This window comes from Stylophora pistillata, chromosome 2 (assembly GCF_964205215.1).
Source record: "Stylophora pistillata chromosome 2, jaStyPist1.2, whole genome shotgun sequence".
NCBI classification, from domain to species: Eukaryota; Metazoa; Cnidaria; class Anthozoa; order Scleractinia; family Pocilloporidae; genus Stylophora; species Stylophora pistillata.
The window spans coordinates 1,436,369-1,458,523 of record NC_142520.1 but is presented as its reverse complement, the minus strand read 5'-3'; the positions used below and the strand labels follow the sequence as shown (position 1 = coordinate 1,458,523).

General features: G+C 38.8%; 2 protein-coding genes and 1 pseudogene across 3 annotated transcripts; 2 read left to right on the top strand and 1 right to left on the bottom strand.

The window, feature by feature from the left end:
* The first annotated feature begins 38 nt into the window (after positions 1 to 38).
* On the top strand, positions 39 to 4,999 carry LOC111343423 (tubulin epsilon chain). The gene is made up of 10 exons (XM_088747642.1): positions 39 to 78; positions 165 to 184; positions 729 to 782; positions 877 to 929; positions 1,046 to 1,112; positions 1,503 to 1,618; positions 1,963 to 2,084; positions 2,580 to 2,706; positions 3,101 to 3,161; positions 3,477 to 4,999. Exons 1-10 carry the CDS (start codon positions 54 to 56, stop codon positions 4,290 to 4,292), a joined length of 1,461 nt encoding a protein of 486 aa, XP_088603768.1. The 5' UTR covers positions 39 to 53; the 3' UTR covers positions 4,293 to 4,999.
* Positions 4,709 to 6,634, bottom strand: LOC111343426 (large ribosomal subunit protein P1). Its single transcript, XM_088747678.1, has 3 exons — positions 6,429 to 6,634; positions 5,447 to 5,711; positions 4,709 to 4,782 (listed from the first exon to the last, which is right to left on the bottom strand). Exons 1-3 carry the CDS (start codon positions 6,498 to 6,500, stop codon positions 4,769 to 4,771), a joined length of 351 nt encoding a protein of 116 aa, XP_088603804.1. The 5' UTR covers positions 6,501 to 6,634; the 3' UTR covers positions 4,709 to 4,768.
* Positions 6,635 to 6,686: 52 nt separating this feature from the next.
* LOC111343427 (uncharacterized) lies at positions 6,687 to 18,945 on the top strand (annotated as a pseudogene). Its single transcript, XR_015996268.1, has 21 exons — positions 6,687 to 6,967; positions 7,962 to 8,129; positions 8,466 to 8,780; positions 9,040 to 9,221; positions 9,486 to 9,614; positions 9,699 to 9,926; positions 10,420 to 10,489; positions 10,580 to 10,662; positions 11,666 to 11,786; positions 12,918 to 13,128; positions 13,501 to 13,576; positions 14,000 to 14,073; positions 14,575 to 14,767; positions 15,123 to 15,199; positions 15,306 to 15,350; positions 15,763 to 15,862; positions 16,155 to 16,270; positions 16,496 to 16,588; positions 16,852 to 16,885; positions 17,623 to 17,693; positions 18,358 to 18,945. The product of XR_015996268.1 is annotated as an uncharacterized LOC111343427 (transcript).
* The last annotated feature ends 3,210 nt before the right edge of the window (positions 18,946 to 22,155 follow it).

Below are 22,155 nucleotides of genomic sequence, written 5' to 3'. Positions count from 1 at the left end.
GCCTTACAGAAGCGCAATTTTACATTGGTGACAACAAATTTGAACGTTTTAAAATGACTCAATCGATCGTGGTTCAAGGTAATAACTTGCCAATACTTCAAAAATTTTGTCCTTTTTTAATTTTTGATTTTGATTTTAATCATTTTGGTTTTTTTTTTTTGCAGTGGGACAATGTGGAAATCAAGTGAGTGAATTTTGTTTTTGTTTACTGTACATACTTATGAGAACCGTATGAGGGACTTCTTGATCTGGTATGATCCTATGATCTGGAGAATTTTTTAATTTAGTGACGATAAGATCAGTGTCGGTAAACTTTTCATGTGCCATTTTTTGTATTTTTCTCCTTTTGTAAGTCGAAGTCTGCTATTTCTAAAAATTTACTTATTTCAAATTTGTTTTACTGTTTGGTGTAGGGTTATGTGCCCTCATAAAGCTTCAACTACGTAATTGTAATATTTTAAAAAAATTGTATTTTTACCTCCCGCCTTGATTAGCTACGATGCTATTTTATGGGTAGGGAAAAGTATACCCTGTATTTATGTGTCATTTAAGCGGTGATAAGCTTGAAAACTGTTATTATTTGTTTGGTTTGTTAGTTTTTATTGTTTGTTTGTTCGTTTGCTTTTTTTTTTGTCCTTATATGTTCTATGAATATCAATACTTTTAATGAGTGAAATTCTATGAATATGTATGTTATTATCCATGTTTCCCTGTCTCGATCTAATTAGATTGGTTGCCGATTCTGGGATTTGGCTTTGAGAGAACATGCCAGCACAAATAAGGTACATTGCTTGCTAATTTTAAAGAAGTCAAAACAATATGAACAGTTACATGTTAATTGTCAGTTAAGTACTGGCTATTCTGTTACTGTTCCAGAATGGATTATTTGACGAGTCCCTTAACAGTTTCTTCCGAAATGTTGATACAAGGTATGCTGTGCAAAATGTGATTTTTTTGTGTGTTTCACATCAAAGATTTACATAGTTATTTTCTTGAAATTAAATAGTTCCAGCAAAAAATTTTTTTCTTTTTTTTTATTATTTAGATACAAAAATCCAGTGGATATTCCTTTGGGAAATGCAAAGCAGAAGATAAAGTCATTAAAGGCCAGGGTATGTAGATTATAATAAGCCAGATTACATCGCCTGATAGGTTTTTTATGGTATATTATGTTAAAGGTTATCCTTGTCAGTTACAAATTTTTTTATGATCCAATACCAAATTCTCTGAACCAATGTCACAAGAATTATATAGGTGACATTAAGGAGAATTACTAGGAAGATCTTGGAAGTGAAAGGGTTTGATTGGTGCTTGACTTCACCAAGCCTTTGTGTCATAACTGTAATCTTTAGAGACCTCCAAGGTTTATTGTCTTTGGATAATCATGGTGAACATAGAAAACTGTATTTTCATTTTATCAACATGCTTCCCAGAATCTATCTTTGAAGGCTTCTTGAAGCACTTGGCTAAGTGACTTCCATGTTTTTTTCTCCATTTATCAGGCAGTTGTTATTGATATGGAGGAAGGAGTTGTGAATGAGATCCTCAAAGGTCCATTACGTGAAGTATTTGATTGTCAGCAGTCAATAACTGATGTATCTGGATCAGGAAATAACTGGTGGGTGGAACATTCTTAGTTACAACTCTATAATTCCCAAGATCTGATTGTTAATTCTCCCCACCCTCCCCCCCCCCCCCCCCACCAGCTGCAGCACATTTCCTTGTAAATTAGTCCCAAGGATTTGGTGTTAGATCAAGATAATAACTTGTACCTGATAAGTTTGAGTATTCTCTTTACCAGTTTTCTGGGTAATGTATGGATATTATAGGGAGAAGTTACATGTCAATCAACTCTGAGAGTTTAAGGGTTGAGAAACAATAGAGTGTGAAACAAGAAATGCCTGACAAAAGATGGTCAGACATAAAGAACAATGAAACTTTTTTTCACTTTTTTTAACTCAGGGCTACAGGGTTCATGATGTATGGACAACAATATAGAGAACAGATCAGCGAAGTGATCAGACATGCAGCCGAACTCTGTGACTGCCTACAGTGTTTTTTTCTCATCCATTCCATGGGTGGAGGTAGCCTTTTTTGTTCTCTCTCTCCCTAGATCTGAATATCAATTCTCCTATCTGTCTGGATATATCAACAAAGTTGAAGTTGTAAATTGACCACCGTAATGATTACAAAAGCTGACGTTTCGAGCGTTAGCCCATCGTCGGAGCAAATAGAGGAATTGTGGGTTGTGTGTGCTTTTAAAGGCAGAGAATGGAGCTACATTAGTGGTGGGAACATGGCAACGAGAAGAACAAGAATAAATTAGTGGAATGAAAAGCGTTCGTTGATCCCTGTGGGATTTAGACTGCCGGTTTGAAAGATGAGCTTTTGTTCAAGATTTTTATGGCTTATTACATTGGCAGAGGTGCACGTGTCTGTCTGGTATACATTTCCTATAATTAAGTTTCTGATTCCTTGTGTGAATCAAACAATTTTCTTTCCTCTCACCACCTATGTGCCAGCAAATTTATGGATAAATTTAAGGAGAAATCATGTCTCCTGTCTATCCTGATGTCTAGGTACTGGTTCTGGTTTGGGTACATCGGTACTAAATCTCCTCGCAGATGAATACCCAGATGTGTATCGCTTCACTACAGCTGTGTTCCCATCGGCCGATGATGATGTTATCACATCCCCATATAACAGGTATGTACAGGAAACCTTGTAAGGCTTCAGTGGATGCAATATTATTTACTAGTCAGTCACAGCTTTTCTCAGATTTTGCTTCTATCTTGAATAATAAAGTCATGGTTATTTAGACGGTAAATAATCAGGGTTTTATTAGCTGTTTGACTCCCATCAGTGACCAAGACAGAATTTCTTCTTACAATAACACTACAATATGAAGTGGACAAATGATGAGAATAAAGAAAAAGAACAGTTTATTAATTACCAACTTATCGTAAATAAAATTTTAAGAATTGTATGGCAGACAATAAAGAGAATTACTAAAGAATCACTAGCTGATCATTTCATAGTTTTCTCTTTCCCTGTTGGTTGGATAATTCTTAAGTACCTGTTCAACTGATGATGTTTTCAGTGTCCTTGCCATGCATCAGCTGACTGAGTTTGCAGACTGTGTTCTTCCAATAGAAAACCAGGTGGGGATGATAATGAACTATTCTTGTACATTTTCTTATTAAATGTTTTTATTTCTGAATAGCTTTGGTCACCACTGTAATTGTCACTGAGAAATTTTACATTTTGTCCAGGATAAGTAAAGTTACTGTGTAAAGAAGTAATTACTGTGAAGAAAGTTAGAATTTGGTTTTTTGCAAGCACTGAACGAAGAAATTTTCCAAGTTGTTTAGCGACTATGTTTTTCTCACTTTCTTTCATCTTAGCACATGCTCTACAGTGAAAGAGAAAACATTAGGTGATTAATTTGTTGTGTGTTTTTTTTTTTCTTTGATAAGGCTTTAGTGGACATCTGTAATAAAGTTACAAGTGCTCTACCACCATCCAAGACTGGTAAGAAGGTGTTCTCTTCAAGCAGCCACTCGCGTGTAAAAGCCAGTAGTGCTGTCACGTCAGGTGAAGGGGGTGTCGACAAAGGACCTGAGAAGCCGTTTGACAACATGAACAACATTGCTGCAAATCTTATACTGAACATGACAAGCTCTGCAAGATTTGAAGGCTCCCTAAATGTCGATTTAAATGAAATCACTATGAATTTAGTGCCATTTCCCAAGATCCACTATCTAGTCTCCAGCCAGACACCACTTTACAGCCTCACAGATGTGAACCTTCCACCGCGACGACTTGATCAAATGTTCACGGACGCTTTCTCAAAAGATCATCAGCTCATTAAAGCTGATCCTAAAAACAGCTTGTACTTGGCATGTGCTTTGATGCTCAGAGGAAATGTTGAAATTTCAGACATTAGGAGAAATATTGAAAGACTCAAACCCTCTTTGAAGTTTATTCATTGGAATCAAGAAGGATGGAAGACTGGACTGTCCTCTGTTCCCCCAGTAGGTCATCCATACTCACTCTTAGCCCTAGCGAACAATACATGCATCAGGCACACTTTTCAAGACCTTAAGGATCGCTTTATGAAGCTCTACAAGCGCAAGGCTCATGTTCATCACTACACTCATGTCGATAGAATGGAAGTTTCTCAATTTGATATTAGTTTAGATTCACTAAACTCTCTGATAAATGAGTATGAAACACTAGAAACACAAATGGGAAGAGTTGTTGATGACATTCAAAGGTTAACAATTGCTTGAAGGAGAGTTTTGGTTGGAAGCTTACTGACAGTAAATTATTGGGGAATTTTAGCTGTTAAGGTTGAAAAACTAGAATTGAAGTAGGTCGTGTAAAATAACTAGAATTTTTTTAACATTTGCATTTCAAATCTGTAGAAAGGGAAGTATTGTTATAAGTTATTGGACTAGAGTTAGGACAAGTTATTCCAGATCTGCCTGGCGTTAGGATTGGTAGAATGCAATAACATTAAACATTCCATGTTTTAATACCAAATGCAGACACTCACATTTAGTACCAGTAGATACAAGAGATCGGAAGAAGAGTAATACCTCTTTGGGTAAACACAACTGTACTAAAACACAAATAGGTAAATCTTAGATCTTAAGTTCATAATAAACAATGATACCATTACACAAACTCAGTAACCACACCACAATTTATATCTGTTGGATATTTTTTATTTAAACATAACTCTTGCTGCAGTAACAGTATCTGCTCAGTCAAACAATCCTGTAAGAGTAAGAAGACCAGGTTAGTTGCTGTTATCCACACAAAAAAATTAGGATTAAAAAACCAAGGGGTAAAATTACTCCTGAAACTACATAATAAAATGATCCTCCTTAACAGTACTTGAAAAAAGAAAATTATACCTCCCAAAGGGATATTAAGATCACACATTACAGGTAATTTTACTTCAAATTAAATAAATAAAATATGACTTCCAGTCGTTTTGCATGACGTTTTATGACCCACAATCAGATTCCATGATTGTACAAGACATAGAAAGTGATATCATGGAACTCAATAATCTGCTATAACGGCTGATAGTTTCGAAAGAAACCGTTTGGGGCTGCGTCGGTGGGAGTAAGGAAATAATTTGGATATATCAACAAAGTTGAAATGGTAAATTAGCCACCGTAATGATTACAAAAGCTGACGTTTCGAGCGTTAGCCCTTCGTCATTCGCTCCGACGAAGGGCTAACGCTCGAAACGTCAGCTTTTGTAATTATTACAGTGGCTAATTTACCATTTCAACTTTGTTGATATATCCAAATAATCTGCTATAACCCTTTGGGATTTTTCTGACAAATAATTGGCTGTCATGTTATTACTATTCTTACTGGGTTCTTCGAAAGACCAATCTCCTTGAATGTGACGACAATTTTAACTTACCAAATCCCATGTCATCATCCGACTCCTCAGACTCCTCTTTCTTTTCTTCTTTCTTCTCTTCTTCCTTAGCTTCGTCTCCGCCACCGGCAGCAGGAGCACCACCACCTCCAGCGGCAGGAGCTGCCGCCCCTCCAGCACCAGGTGCACCAGCACTCTGAATGAGGCTTTCTAGGCTGTGTCCCTCCAAGGCTTTGGCAAACAGTCCTGGCCAGAAGGGTTCAACATCAACTTTGGCAGCCTTGACAAGTTTCTCAATCTTTTCTGCCTGTAGGGTAACAATAAGGATATACTGTAAATGTCTAGATGGCTCAACCTTTAATTCTGAAAATAGTGTGGCCACAAATTTCTGATTTAATTGCAATTAGGGCTCCAAATTAAACTTTCTTACGCCACTTTTAGTGCAGATTTAGACTCAGCAGTCAGAAAATTTGGCAGCATTTTCATAGCATTTTCCACCCACAAGTTCATGTTCTCCTCTAATTTAACCCTTCCCTCCAATTATCTCATTAATTATTCTCCTAATAACCCCCAAATTGATATTTTTCTTTATTCTTATCACTTTTCTGCTTGACTCTGCTTTGATATTGTAAGAAGAAATACTGTCTTAGTCACTCATATTAGAGAAGTTTTGTAGAATAAGAAATTACACATAAATTGCATACGCTTGGAACATAAAACCAAGAACAACCTTGTAACAATATCCTTAAATTGATGTTACCTTATAGCCTTGGTTTAAATTGATAAATAAATTGATCAAAAACAAGCATACACGTGGAATCTCGGAAACATTTCTCAAACTACCACTTTGTACGTCAGGATTCAAAACCAATTTTCTACTTTATACTCACATACTAGCGGCTCAGAATATAAAAAATGAAATCACCCTTTTATGATCATATGTCAGAGGTGTAAGTTCATCACAGCCACTAAAATTAACACTATATTATCCCCTAAGAATACCGCCATTTTGATTATTGCGTACCGTGATAGCAATTCCATCATCGTGGAGAATGAGAGCACTGTACACGCAAGCAAGTTCTGATGTTGATGCCATCGTGTCGTTTAATTTCTTACGTTGCTGTTTTGTCAAAAAATACGGATGTAGGTTGCCTTGATGTAGCGATGAGAGCAGATTCAAGGCCTTAGCTCGAAGCGAGAACTCTACAACTTTAGTGACGAGTAAGAGAGAAAGAACCTTAATACGACACGCGCAAAGTATTGTGGGACACGCGTCTGCACATGGCTTCGCGCGAACTTGCGCGCAAATTTTCAACTAAATTGGAGTCGCGAAATTGTACGATTATTTGAATCTGTTTAATCTGAATTTGTTTTAATCATATCACATCTCTTGCTGGTTACACGGAGAGTTAACTAAACATTTGAGATATTCTACCATGATGCCTTCCAAGCGAAACTACAGCGACACGATCGAAGCTTTGAAAACTATAATCGCAGAGTCTTTGAACTTTCCCGAGAAAAAGAAAGAATTTGTAGATGAAGGATCTATAGAGCTTATTATTGGTGAGAAGGATCTCTTAATTAGTGTTATTAATAGTTTTGTGGCCACCAGCTTTTGAACGCGCACCTTGAGTTCTGTTGTTTTCGTTCTGCGTACGCGTGTTCAGACAACTTCATCCTTGATCTGCAAAAGAAAACTTTTAGAAGCACAGCACTTTGTGAAAACCGTGTTTACAGTGACTTAACGAACTTGCCGCGCTTTTTATTGTTCGGTTACCAAAGATTATACACGAAAATGAATGGGATACAAAGGTTTTAAGTGTATAAATATATCTCCTTGCAAATATTAAAATCAGCTAGTATTATGTGGCTGGGGTTATGTCCCATTAAAGTCAAAGGTTATCTCGAAGGTCTGAAGTTTTATTTACCAGCTGACTGAATAACTACTTGCTTTTATTCTGCTAGTTATCCAGAGCTTAAGTTGATTTGCTGGCAAAGAGTAAGATTTTGGACTGCATAGCTATTGATTGTGATTCTCCAAGTAGCACCCTCCAGGGAGGGTATGGGGGGGGGGGGCATGCACCCAGGAAAATTGTGAACAAATGAAGTAGCTAAGGCCTGCTTTCCTTTATTGTGAGGAAGAATTTCCTCTGTTGAAAAGTGTTCAAAGCAATAATTAATTTTATAGGTTCTTGATTAAAGCAACAGCTTATCCCCAAAACAACTGTTAAAATCAGAAACCTTAAAATGTGTAAGAAAAATTAGTTTCAGAGTGAAAGCATAAGTTTGAATTTGTTTGCATGAGACTTAAGAGCTCTATCACACTTCATCACAAAACATGAAATTCTGTTCATAATCACAGTCACAAGAAGTGATTGACATGTAACTTCTTTCTATAATAATATCTATTCATTATCCAGAAAACAGGTAATGAGAATACTCAAACTTATCAGGTAGCAGTTGTTATCTTGATAGAATGCCAAATCCTCATAGCTTATTTACAAGGAAAAACATAACAGGTAGAGGAGAGAATTAACAATCATGTCCTGTATTGTAGGTTTATGTAACACAAAAACCATTCCTTGGAGCCTTGGTGCATATTGTGCAGCTGCTCTCAGAGTACTTGCTTATGGAAACTCAAAAGTGAAGGCTAAGATTGTTGGACGAGGAGGAATTCCTCCACTAGTGGAGCTCTGCAATCCTGAACTATCATCTGAAGATACAGGTGCTGGGATATTTAAGTTAATTGCTCCAATTCTTTTGCATCTTTGTCTGACTAACTACTAGAAGGTCATTGAGAATTCCAAGTCAAGTAGGGAGGGGTGGGTGGAGGTTTGAAAAGTCAATGCTTAGTGTCATGCAAAGCTGGTGTGGAAGTTCTACGGCCCCCTTTGAGGGGTAGATCTTCATCTGTAATAGCAATACCCCAAGTGGTGTTATGCTGCTTAGACTGGGATGACGTCTGGGAGCTAGTCAGTCTTGTAAGGGACTTGCTTGACCTCATATAAATTTCGTCTCATGAGCGTGATTCTCTAATCAAGGTTAACTGATATTTTAACAGACACAGAAGAAGATGCACACTGGAGATTTCTTGCTCATGAGCAAGCTGTTGCAGTCCTTCGTCTCATCACATTTCAGAGTAATGCATGTCAAACAGAGGTAGTTAGTGCTGGTGCAATCAAATATCTTGTAAGACTGTGCGACACATTCAACCCTCAGGGTTTCCATAGTAACTGTTGTCAGCCACCTTATCAGTCCTCTATTGACGCAGTGCAACTGCTTCATGAGTTAACAAACAGGAAGAAACTAGTAGGCCGATTGAAAGAACTGAAGCAGGACAATATCAGAGAAAAGGCTGTAAAGTTGATCAAATCAGGTAAGCAAATAACCTTTTTTTCAGTCAAACCAGGTTGTTGAAACATACTGTTGTGAACTTCTCCCTTAAACATCCAGACATTTTTCCAGTAAACAGGTAATGAGAATAGTCAAATTTATCAGGTAGAAGTTGTTATCTTGATCAAACACCAAATTCTCAAATTATTTTATGAGGAAATGGGTTGTGGCTAGAGGGGAGAATAAGCAATCAGATCTTGGGAGTTGTACGTAGGTTTATTAATTAAAAGTTTAATTCGCAGATCTTGTGAGTGGTGTGATACAAGTTGACAGAATATACAGCATTGATTTATATGATACCTCAATGGACTATCAAGACATAAGAATCACAGATGAGTTGATAAAGAGCCGCTTAATGTGGCCAAGTATGTCCCTCAACGAAACTGACAGCTCAGAGGATGAAGGAAAAGATATCAGATTGAAGGTACAAGTTTGGATGACTGTGATCATGCTGAAGTTTCCCTCACGACTTATCTTTCCTTTTTTGATGTTGTAGTCTGATTGTACAGGTGAGACATCCACTACATGTATAGTCTTCTATAGGATGTTTTTTGTTTGAGATAAAACTGGGGTGTGGTGTATTTTTTTTTAATGATAAAAGTCCAAACTGAACACAGATCAAATCAAGAAACCTTTGTCCAAAAGTCCTGAACTGAACACAGATCGTGCAACCTTTGTCCTGTTTCAGGATGCAGATGGGAGATGGGCAGACATTTACGTTACAGAAGTAATTGATGCATGTCACTTTTGGGCCCACGTTGGAGGCAAACCAGTGATTGAAAAGATGGAAGCAGTAAATAGAAAGCTGCTATCACAGGTAATTCTGAACAGTGCCTAGAGGTTCTTGTAATCAGTTATGAAAGAAAATCTGACTGAATTCTTGCATCCTTTTGTCATTTAGGAACAAACTCCTCTAGACATCATCCCAGAACCCGGAACATATGTCTGTGTAACAGAAATTGTGGCAGGTCACCAAGATTCTTACAGAGCTCAAGTCCTATATGCAGATGATAGCTCCATTTGCAGTGTCGCTGTTCAGGTCTTTGCTGTTGACAATGGTTTCACTAGAACTGTCTCAGCTAACTGTTTGTACATTTTACCAGAGGAGCTATTGGGGATTCCTCCACAGGTACTAACTTATTAAAAGAAACCTCGGGTAATAACAAGTCAAATGGAAGCGTGATTGTTACCACACTCAGCTCTGAATGGAATGATCCAAGACTTTTAAATCTTACTCTGCCTCTTACTGCCAGTATGAACCTGGAAAATTGTTGGGGGAGAGGAGGGTGAGGATGAACCTGCAATGGATCACCATCCTGTCCAGGGAGGGGGGGAGGGGTTGCAGTACTCACTTCATGCAACAAAACCTGGGATAATCTATAGCAGTTGAAGAAGCCATTCCACTCAAGGGCAAGCCTCCTACCTTCATAGGCGTCTTTTTAATTAGTTTGTTGCAACTGCAACCTTTGGGCTGTCTTCAATGATATCATGGATATTTAACTGCAGAATTATTAGTATTTTTCCATGGAATCTCAAAGCTGGATAGATACATTCAGGGAGTATCTCATGTGTGTCTAATTATCTTCTTTTATTACAAGTGCAATTCAATTTCCTGATTTTAGGCAACCTTATGCTGCTTGTCTGGAATTCAACCACCTCCCAAAAGTGCAGAAGTATTGGAACATGCAGCTGGTAAATACAAGAAAATCAGATCTCTGTATATGACTGCATATATTATTCTTGTCATTATAAGCATTGAATATTCCTCCTAACATTTCTCAGGCACCCTAAGAAATTTATCCGAAGATAATAACTCAAACCGTCTTTATGTTGCTGCTCAAGAAGGACTCGAGTACCTCATCAAGGTGGGTATTGTTTTAAAGAACAAAATGCATTATTTTACTTTCAAGGCTGTTTGGAGCAATGAGCCGTAATTGCTTTAGTGTAGTCCATGTTGAAATATTTTTTCCCCCTGAAATGTATGCATTTCATTTACCCTTTTACCTCCAGATTTCATTAGAAATTCCCTTTACTGTCTGCCATACAATTCCTATCGTGGAGGCGTGGTGGCCTCATGGTTGGTGCACTCGACTCCGGATCGAGTGGTCCGGGTTTGGGCCCCAGCCGGGACATTGTGTTGTGTTCTTAGGCGAGACACTTTACTCTCACAGTGCCTCTTGTTATATGAAGTAGTTTTTGGGGCTTCCCTAGAATCCCTCAGGAGTCATTAAAAGCATGGCTTCGTCTACTGTCGTTCGTCTCCTTGAGTATTGCCATCTTCTATAGTGATAAACACCTCTCTTCACCCAGGTGTTTAAATGGGTACCAGCAAATTTGATGCTGGGGGGTAACCCTGGGATGGACTAGCATCCCATCCAGGAGGGGAGTAGAAATACTCCTAGTCGCTTCATGTTACAGAAACTGGAGTTAAGCACCGGCCTGATGGGCCACTGGCTCGTAAACAGAAATTTTATACAATTCCTATGATGTTAGTTTGGAGTTTTTGGTTCTGGATCAACAAATAATCCCCTAACTGATATTTTCCCTCATTCTTGTCTCTTGTCTGCTTGATAATATTATTGTATTGATATTATAAGAAGAAATTCTATATTGGTTACACATGGGACTTACAATATTATTAATGGCCTTGGAATGGCTGGAATAGTTGGGAAAGTAACATGAGATTATTTTCCATGTCTGAAGATAAGCTATGGCCAGAGAATTCTGCTTGGCATCAGGAGAATTCTCTGGTCTCTAATCCCAAACAACACCTGGGATATTTAGTCTTGTTTCTCAGCTTTGTTTAACCGCAGTTAAGGTTTTAGTTGGCATACAAGTGATTAGACCCGTGTTGCTGCTCATTTTCAGCTGTGCACTGTTCCAAATAGAGATGTTTGCATCCAAGCAGTGGGAGCCCTCCTGAATCTTGCCATCAACAATAAGGTGCAGGTCAGAATTGGATTTCTGGGAGGCATTCAAGTTCTCCTTGGTAAATTACAGTTTCACTAAATGTTTTGATTGTTAGGAAGTCACAATCAGGTAATTACTCTGATTGTTGATGACATGGGGGCTCATGGGATAGCAGTCAGCAGTCAGGGCTAAAGGGTCCTGGTCTAAGACCTGGCCAAATCAATGTGTTGTGTTCTTTTTCATTATTTAAACATATTTACCACTGTTTACCACAAGAGTAGCTAGGCTTAACAAAGGGGATTACAATATTACAGATTTGAAATCAATTTATTCAGGCTCACACACAAACAACACACAGGAGCTACGGTAACAACAAGTTAACTTACTAAGCTAAGACTATAATTATTATTTAAACAATCAAGCAATAGCCTTTGAAGAGCAATTAGTATTGATTATAAAACTTTGTACTTTGCTAAAAAAAAAAAACCCTGTCAACATTGTAATTTATAGACTCAACACCATACAATAAGAAATTTAGTTTCCTTGCATGGCTGCTTGATGACCATGTTTCACATAGAATATTGGTCGCAGAGGTAAAGAGGACATCACATTGAGTGGCATACCTTGTGTTGTGTTCTTGGACAAGACACTATACTCTAACAGTGCTTTTCTCCATCCAAGAGTAGGAATGAGTACTGGTAAATTGTCAGGGAAACCTGATGAAGTGCCTGGGCGGGAGGGGGGGTTAGCTACTCTCCCCTGGCATCCCATCCAGGGGAGAGTAGTTTTTGTAATACTCCTAGTTCTTTCATGCTTTGAAAACTGGTATTAGCTTTGGCTGGATGTGCTACTTGGCTCAAGTGTAGACTTACCCTCTCTGATGATGATTTCTGCTTTTGACTTCTGGAGTTACTGGATTAGAGGTCACTTCCAACAATTGTTGAGATTCCAGTGAAATAAACTATCACAAGGTAGTTGGAATCTTAATGTTTAATAGAACGAAGAACTTACAGTGCAAGCGAATCCTAGCACGAGGTAAGACTAACGTGATTGGCTAACAAGAGTCACATGGCAACAAGCGATTGCGTGACAATAACGTTACACAATAACAGTGCTTACCAGGACTTCCCTCACTTGAACAATCACACTGCATAAACAACAACAAGTTTTTTGTTTGTTTGTTTGTTTGTTTGTTTTTTTTTTTCTGTAGATGTTTGCCAGAGGTTTCTACAAGATGAAGAGATTCTTCTTCTAGCTGTTGGAGGCATTCAAAACCTGGTTCGAGCTTCTTATGTGAACCGCTGTCGCCTGGCGGACAGTAATGGCTTGATTGTACTGAGTCACATTTATTGTGCTTCGGAGAGTGAGGCAGTGAAGACCAGATGCCTTCATGCTCTCAGGAACTTAGTAGGAAATTATATGTAAGTAACTTGCAGTGTGTTATTAGCCAGAATATGAGCCTTCCCTCACAGCACAGAGAGTCAATTCTGGCCGTTAAGTCACAATTGGTTTTCATTTACCGTTTGATTGGTTTAGGGCATGGGGAGAGTTTTAGGCCAATCACTAAATAAGGTAAAGCAAAATCAAAGCAATCCAACACTCGATTAAGAGGTACTTTGAAAATTGCATAATCATATGGAAGCACATGCTCAGACTGATGGAAGGGTTTCACAGGAAAATGAGGGATAGCTGTAAATTGCTGCCAGCATAGAACAGTAAACCATGAGCCGACAGAAGTAATGTGAACTGCACACATATCCAGCTTGACAATAGTCGTTCTTCTTTTTCCACAGCACAAGTCTTGAGGACTGTGATTTGGGGGTTATAAAAACTTTTCAAACCTTTGATCTCAGCAGCATAGTTGACGAGGTAATTAGAGTCCAGGTTCTGGGAGAAGTGGTGGTCCAACGGTCAGTGCGTTGGACTCAGGGTCTAGAGAAGTCTGGGTTTGAGAACTGGCCGGGTCATTGTGTTACTCTCACAGTGCCTCTTTCCATCTCGGAGATCAAATGGGTACGAGCTCTCATGAAAGCACAACAAAATGTTGAGGGAGGGGTGGGTAACATGGGATAGACCGGCACCCACCGAGGATGGGTCTGTTTTTTCCTGTCTACGACCGAGGCACCTTGTGGGTCACTCGACTCGTGTGACATTGAAATTTTTGGTTAAGAGTGATTAAGACCTGTGTCATTAACGACTTTTTGTGCGCGCGTTGCAATTCTATTCTCCTTATTTAATAATACTTTTGTTTTTGTCGTCACCGAGGATTACTTCTTTTAAATTTGTCGACAGGGAAAAAAGTTTTCCTTGGCTATACCGGATGATGAAGGACCACGTAATAGAAGATGTCGAAGAAGAAGACGAAGGTAGCTTACTGTTGCGCTTTAGAAAAGCTGTAACTTTGAGTAAACTTGATCATTTGTTATATGAAAGTAGACACTCAGGCAGGTAATCTTGTGCTCCTGAAACTAGAAACTGAGTTCACCATAAAGCAATTTTCAATGGAGTTTCGAATGTAATCAAGGATTGCTTTGGTTCTGTTTTTCTTCGCTGTGCGATTGGTTCAGAAAACTCGTGCTAATCCTCTTGACCAATCAGATTCAAGACTGAAACAAATTGCGACGCGTTCACCCGCGTTTTCCCGCGCTTCAAACAGTTTGCTTGTTTTGCTTTGTGTTCTCATTGGTTCCCCGTGGTATTTTCTTTGTTCTGATTTGCTGTTGTGGTAAGTTTAGCTCTGGTGTTTTGACGCTCAATAAAGGTGTGCTCTTGAGCAAGAAATCTTCACTGCAATACTGCAATACTTGCAATACTGTTCGGCAATAAATCTATTTTACGTAAGAAATGAAAACGCTTGCATTTTACAGGTTACGTCGCGGCGAGGTTGAGCCTAAACCTACCCCAGTGGCGCTGTCTCCTGACAGTCTTAAACGCAGTTCAACCGGAGAATCAGAAGGATTCTCAGATTATGACAACAGTACCAGCTATGAAGATACCGATGGGGACACCGATGGAGAAAAACTGGTGACTAGCCAGCAAGTAACATCCTCCGGTGATAATGTAGGTAGCCTTGCTATGCGATTTATGGAGAAAAATCTTGTCAGATTAAGTTAAGAGACAGATGAATTTAGCTAGGCCTAAAAAGCGTAGCTCTAGATAGACGGTAATTTTTGGAGACGCGCTGGCCTTTGTTAATACGCATAATTGCATGGCAAGTCTCAGTTGTTTGATACTGCATGCTAGAGTGTGGAAGAAGCTATGGTCCCACGGTTAGCGCGCTGGACTCTTAAGTGGGGTGGTTCGTGTTCGAGACCATCTGGCCGCAGCGTTTTGATGTGTTCATAACCCACCAAAACCTCTCTCCACCTAAACCTGCATTAATAGTGCTCTAACAATGACTGTAAACCGTTTGCAGACAGATGTTGATAAAGAAAAGTATTATATTCAAGGTTATCATGTACCGTTTAGCGAAGATGACTTACATGATATCAGGTAATAAGTTAATTTGCCTCTTTTTCCTCCTGCAACGTTGATATCCGTAAAACACGAGTTTTAATTTGTTTTTTTAATTTTTTTTTTTACTTATTTTGATTGCCAGGCCTCAGACCAACATAAACAATGTCTCCATAAGGCCAGTTGCAAGGTGAGTGGTCACAAAAGGAATACAGTTAACTGAGTGCCTTTGAGTGCAATGCGATCGTGTTGCGTGATATCGCGTGGTAGCAGTGTTATGTGAAGTACCAAATAACAGCAGTGGAAATATTTAAGCCATGGTGAAGTAGAGGGTTGTTCCCTAGGCATTGAGTTAAACGACAACAAACATATGAAACATATGTGTGAACTGCGGTTATGAGACTTATATGAGAACGATTCTTCGCAGTAAAGCACTATTTGAGCAATAGTGAAAATCAGACCTGAAAAAAATTTCAGGCCTCTACGGGATTCGAACCACTGACCTCTGCGATACTAGTGCAGCGCTCTACCAATTGAGCTAACAAGCCAACTGGGAGCAGGCCATCAAATTAATTAATTTTTTCTTGCTCTTTCCAATATAGATCCTTGTGTGCGTTTTTAAATAGCGGCAGGTGTGGAACAGTTTACCTTGGAATTCGGAAAGATGGGATTGTAGCTGGCTTGAGAATTAACAGAAAACAGGTACGCATGCTTGAGAGTATCATTTTGACTCACAAAGTACACGAGGAAAAATTAACCTCTTCAAACACATCTTTTTCTTCCCTCCAATGGTTTGTTAATATTATTTCTCACATTGAGCCCTGAAACGGCTTTTTACGCGATGAAACCTCCAAAGTAAGTTAATACTTTGTTTATAAAACCTCATACTTTCGTGTTTGCGAGCCCCCTTTCTGAGTTTGGTACGCCCAGTGGTTACAATTCAAGCTTGCGCTAAGCCAAATGAGTGCTTTCAACAGTTTGTATTGTTTCGCAGCGTGATCAGTTACGTCTCGGTGTCGATGATATTATGGATCGCGTCCACCCGTCTGTCAAACATCATAGTTACCAAGTGGACTTTGTACCCGTGGTGAGACAGCGAGGCAGTGACAGGTAAGATTGAAGGAAAAGTGTAATTAACGAAGTGTGTAACTTTTACCTTCGCAATTTAAAACTAGTGTTAGTCATGGATTAGTAAATTGCGTTGAATCTAACTTAGGAGGGGATATTTTTGTCTCGGCTACTGCTAGTAGGGGTAGCAAAATCTGGTGTATGATTAAACCCGCGAACATCGAATGGTGGCGTTGCTCACAGTTTCCTCTTTTGCTTGTCTCTTAGGCCCAGTTCAAGGATACAAGTTGAGGATCGCTTTGTGGTGGAGATAAAGATTGTGAATTGCCCCGGTTTGATATACACGACTCCCAGCGGAAAGTAAGAGTCTGCTTAGTTACTTATTTTGTATCTTGTGCTTATGAACATCATGAGATGACTTTTCCCGCGCTTTGCATCTGTTGCAAGTGTTCGTGCACCTGACTCTTCACTTACTTTACCTTTTTCCCGCGCTTTCCTTGAGTTTATGCTTTTCCGTGCTTGATGCTGGTAAAAAGTTTCCCGCGCTTCAAACTGGCTACACGCAACCGGCGCAAGAATTTTCGCCAATGTCGCATTGACGATTACGATTCATCTTTTTACAGGTGTTTCTTCCGTCAGAAGAATAGAAACGAAGAGGTATTATCAAGAATGCTATAAGTAATTCTTGTAAAATGCATAAGTAATTCATAGAAAATAGTGCCGTTTCCCCGTAAGCTCTTGTTCTTTTATGTAATAACGATCTTTCGCTTGAGTGTTGGGAAGACTTTTTGGCGAACTGTACTGATTGTAGTGTAACATGCGAACGCTTTGAACTCGCAATAGCGGAATCTGATACTGGGCCGCTAGGTTGGTAATTCATTTCACTTGGAAACGTTTCCACTTTTATTGCAGTTCATTCAAGGACTGGTTAATATCTTTAGTTATCTCTACCAATCAAATGTAACAGCGCAAGTCATTAAAACTGGGTCACTGCGATTTTCCCGCCTTTGGAGCTGATTAAGTCATTTGCCTCAGTTCGTGAAGGGTCAAATTGCCAACTGCGATACTCTTATTTTGAGTTTTTAGCGAAGGTTGATGATCCAGTATCTTTAAACCAAAACTAAAATGATCACAAAGGAAATTGGGAAGAAAGGCGAATGTTGCAAGGAGCAAATAACAGCTCAAAGTAAAATCAAGGAAACACGAGTGACCAGGCCGAGATTGATATGAGTGTTGTAGCTTAGAGGGAAGTGCAGGTATTCTGCATTTCTATCCAATTTCAATTAAAAATTGAAAATTGCTATGAGTTTCACCGGCTGAAAAACAACAACTGAAGTAACTAACTTCCACAGTACTGATTTTCTACCGGGACTAAGTAGCTTGTGCTTTTACAGTTTACAACACAAGAAGTCAGAGAGAGAACAATCAAAGAACAAGAGGATCTGTTTAACAGTGAAATGCAGAGGTTAGTCACACCATTACCTTATCTGTCTGTTTCCTGGCGTCACATTGTACAGCATAGAAGTAAACCCATTGAATTCGACTGAAATTTCGATGTTGCCAAACTCTTTACCTTCATCAAGGTAATTTGGTTTTTGTCAACTGACTTGATAACATACATTAGCCACCGTAAATAATTTTTTCAAATCTGACGTTTCGATCACCAAATGGAAGGCTTTCGAATGAAGCGATCTTAGCACGCACAGAACGTGTGTTTTATCTGATTCCGATTCCCATAGGGCTTCATATTCCAACCAGAACAAATCTTTTATTCCTCGTAAAAAGAATTATTACAATAGAATGATAAGAAAAATTATTTATAATTGACAAGAAATCTTTTAAAAAGCAAAGGTATTACTGGAGCCTAGAGGATATTGGAACCGTAAGGTTTTCGATGTGGCCCTCTACCCTCCCACATCCCACAAAAGCTTTGGCTCCCACCAGGGTTTCAGAGTCCTACGGGGAAGTCCGATTCCCACGGGAGACGCCGATTCCTTAAATGATTCAGATCACCATGGGTGATTCATTTTCGCACGGGGAATTCAGATTCCCACGAGAGATACGGATTCACGCCTTTTAAACCATCTTTTATCAAACTATTTCCTTTTCTCTTTTCCACTTCTCGCTAGTTTGCGCATGGAATTGGAAGAAATGAAGAGGAAACTCAATGAAAAGGCAGGTTTGACTGATAACACACCGCTCAATTCGCCCCATCAAGACACTTAGTCTAACATCGCTACACAGAGGAGAGACGGTCTCCGTCAACGGAATCAAAAACGTTTCAAGAATTCGAGGAACTGCAGAGAATTCTTCAAATTTTTTGGACGAGCCAACACAGGAAGAATTACAGGCTGCGAACTGTGTGATATCTTGAAAAGAAAAACCAAGTAAATTCCGTTCTTTTTTGTGTGACAATGCATGAACGTACACGACAGTTACATAATTATTACCTTGATTGGGTCAGTCTCAGTCTCTGAGCAACTACACACCCACCCCTCCCCTAACCCAACACTAGCCCCAACTTGTTCTCACTTGACTTTTATTGGGTTAGGGGAGTAGTGGGTGCGCAGATATTGACATAAATCCCTTTGTTTTGCGGTGTAAACAGTTTGGTTCGTGAAAGAGTTAAGGTTATTTTAAAACTAACAGCCCAACCCGTAAGCATTTTTGTAATTTGTTTGTTTGTTTTTTTTTAAAATATATCCGCCACGTCTTCATATGAATTTATTTTTTGAAAAACTACAGATATAATCTTGAGATTTCATAATTGTATTTTAGGACCAATCCCTTTCTGCTGCACGCCAATTGTTATATCGAAACCTTTGTGGTTTACTTAATGCGTGTGTTTGTTCATTTCTTATTTGAATTATATTATCTGTTTTATTGACAAAGAAGAATTCCTTTCCATAACTCTTGTAAGCTGTGCCACCCGTCCCCTCCCCCCTCTCCTTTTCCCCTTCCCCTCCCCCTTCATCTCGGCTCGAACCGGCTCCTCGTCAACACTAGAAATAAGAGTTCACATTTTTTCCTCACCCCCCTTCACACATACAAGTTTCGACGGCTTGTACGAAATGCAAATGGAGGTAATTATTTCCGTCAAAAAGTAAGGTCCTAGCAAGTGGTACTCTCTAACTAGGAAAGTAATTAAAATATTTCTTGTTTGAAATGTGGGGATGCGAGCTACTGTGAAACCTGCTTATGGTACACTAAGAAGAGGCCCAAGCCAAGGCTCGTCCTCAGACTTTCCCCGCTATTCTTGCATTTCAGTTACACTTACATGGTAGGATCTGGGTACGAGCTCAGCCGAACCCTGCACCCTGTTAGAGGGACTGGTTTGATAGTTAAACAAATTCTCTTCAGCAGCACCTTAGGAAATGTATAGAGAACAGTATGGAGAAAATGCACTGATGTTGGTCACGTGACGTATTGTTTCTGTGTGCCTTCGCAAACTTTAATTAGATGATAGAAAGAAAAAGAAAACAGGAAAGGACCTGCATGGTAAAACAAGTAAAACTGCAAAACTTGATTTGAAAAGTTGTCTTTTTTTTTATTCATTTTTCCGAGGAGGTTTGGCAGATGTAATCAATTGAGTTATGTGGAGGTAAAAATGACAGAAGACAAGACATGGCACTTTTTTTCATTACGGAATATTTAACAATTATTCCACGAGCGCGCGTTGGATATGAGATGATAGATAACCAACGAGGCGCGTAGCGCCGAGTTAGCTATAATCATCTCATATCCAACAAGCGGGAGTGGAATAATTGTTTTATTAAAAACGTTAATTTAAATTATTAAATTTTTTGAAATTTTTAGCTCCCTTTTAATTTTGAGCTGACACGTACGCTTACCATATTTGTGGATTATGGTATATTGGCTGATATACCATAATGGCTAAGCCAATAAAAAGTCTTGAATTGCATTATCCAATAATCCAGTTTTTAATAATATAACATAACCAAACTAAAGCGCGCGCTCCGATTGGTCAGTTTAGCGTCCCCCATTTGCCCATGGGTGTACGCTGCTGACGTGAGCAAATGCAAAGACTATTTTTCCGCGCGCGCTTGTTTTTTTCTGGTCGCGTAAGATTTGTTAAACTCTTTAGCTAAAATGTATCAATGTTATGTTATAAAACAAATGGTAAACACCACAGCGTACACTATTGAGTTATGGATGCACTTGGGAGGTTTGCTAAGCACTCAAGAAGCTAGAGTCGCTCTCGGCTATCGCCTCGAGCGACTCTTACGCTTCTTTCGTGCTTAGCAACCTCCCGCGTGCCCATAACTCAATAGTGTACGCTGTGGTGTTTACCATTTGTTAATTGTAAGTATCGACGTTTATTCAAGCTAGTTTTCGGATTTTACAGACTTACAACAAAGCAAGGACAACATGGCAACTTTACTTGTCCATTACCAATGTGTGAAGCTATTCATTTCAGTCCTGAAAAATCAGCAATTGAAACAGCACGAGACGAAGAAAATGTGCTGAACACATGGTCAACTGCGGCAAAGTTTCCTTTAAGTTATGAATATCTTGTTTTTCGACGAATTAATTGAAACTTCCCCTGTCTATGCAAACCTTGGCCATACGGAAGGTTCTTGTCTCTCTATTCTTTTTGCAGAACACAAATTGGCAATTCTGCGGCTGCTTTGATTACCTACGACAGTTCAAAGTGATGAGTTTGTCGATGGGCGATGTAATAACTTTCAGTATAAAAGCATTAGCCCAAAACAAAGCAAGTCTTGAAAAGAAATTGAAACTGAAGTGATAACTACTAAGAAACCACTGACAGTATGTTTAGAATATGAAAAGTAAAACAAGAAGTGCAAATTTGCTTGCCTACTGTTGATTTGAATTTAATCTCAAACAACAACACGAAGTGTCCTTTGTTGTCACGTCTTTCGAAACTTTCATTTTTCTGTCGCACCTTAATTCTTGCCTAAATTCAGATTTTAAAACATTTACATCTTGTAGCAAAATATTACACCGAGGTGCATACCCTTTATGTCCAATTCAAAGCGAGTTTGGAATTAGGTCCATGAGTGAGTTGTTTTTCAAGACGCCTCAACTCGGTATGCTTTCCATTTTCTGTAGCTGTCAACGGTTGCGTCGAAACGAAGAAAAGACGAATTACAAGATTTAAACTCTAAAAATTACGCCAACTGACAGAAAATGTTAAAGCCGGTTTTCAGTTGTAAAATCATTGGTCAAAAAAACTAATAAGTTGTTTGTTCAAATACAGGTGCTCCTTTGTTGTCTTCATAAATTTCCCCTCTTCGCAGGTTAAATTTTGACGAAATGAGTGATCCTTCCGGAGTAATTTATACTAATTTTCGTTCACTGTTCTAAGTGCAAATGTCTTTATCAGTAGGTATATCCTAACAATGACTTTTAACTCCTCGAGTTCCTCGCCATTTTTGAAAATAGTTAAGTTGTGATATCATTTTCAATATTTATGTTCAAGATGTTGGTAGAAGAAAAAAAGGAATAAATTGCCAGCAACTGCAAGCGGTTAGATTTTCCCGTTTTACATGCGCATTCAGTGAAATTGTGGAATATATTCAGCGCCGAAACAGTGTCCTCTTTGTTGCTATTGCATATAAATTAAAATCAAAAAATTTTAGAAATGAATACGCTACAAAAAAACGTCGGTAGACAAATTAAAGGAAACACGACTCTTTCTTACCAAAGACGGTGTGTAATCGTTATCAGACTTTCGGCGCTTGTGTCCAAAAGATATCTTCTTGCGTCGCTTAGCTTCGTGTTACAATTTGATGCTATGATACTTCTCTGATTTTTTAATCAATGTATTTTATTTCTTTCGATCGTTGTGATCACTTTTTACGAGTATAAATGTACTAAAGAACTTAGGGTTTAGTTTTATTTTCGTACACAAAACACTTTTGGCAAAAAATTGAGATAAATTG

What these genes read in the sequence shown, in the direction of transcription:
- LOC111343423 (XM_088747642.1), top strand. Translation starts at nt 54, where the DNA reads ATGACTCAATCGATCGTGGTTCAAG. An exon ending in TCAATCGATCGTGGTTCAAG is followed by an intron (nt 79 to 164) that starts GTAATAACTTGC and finishes TTTTTTTTGCAG; the next exon opens with TGGGACAATGTGGAAATCAA. An exon ending in TTCTTCCAATAGAAAACCAG is followed by an intron (nt 3,162 to 3,476) that starts GTGGGGATGATA and finishes TTCTTTGATAAG; the next exon opens with GCTTTAGTGGACATCTGTAA.
- LOC111343426 (XM_088747678.1), bottom strand. Translation starts at nt 6,500, where the DNA reads ATGGCATCAACATCAGAACTTGCTTGCGTGTACAGTGCTCTCATTCTC. An exon ending in ATGATGGAATTGCTATCACG is followed by an intron (nt 5,712 to 6,428) that starts GTACGCAATAAT and finishes GTTACCCTACAG; the next exon opens with GCAGAAAAGATTGAGAAACT.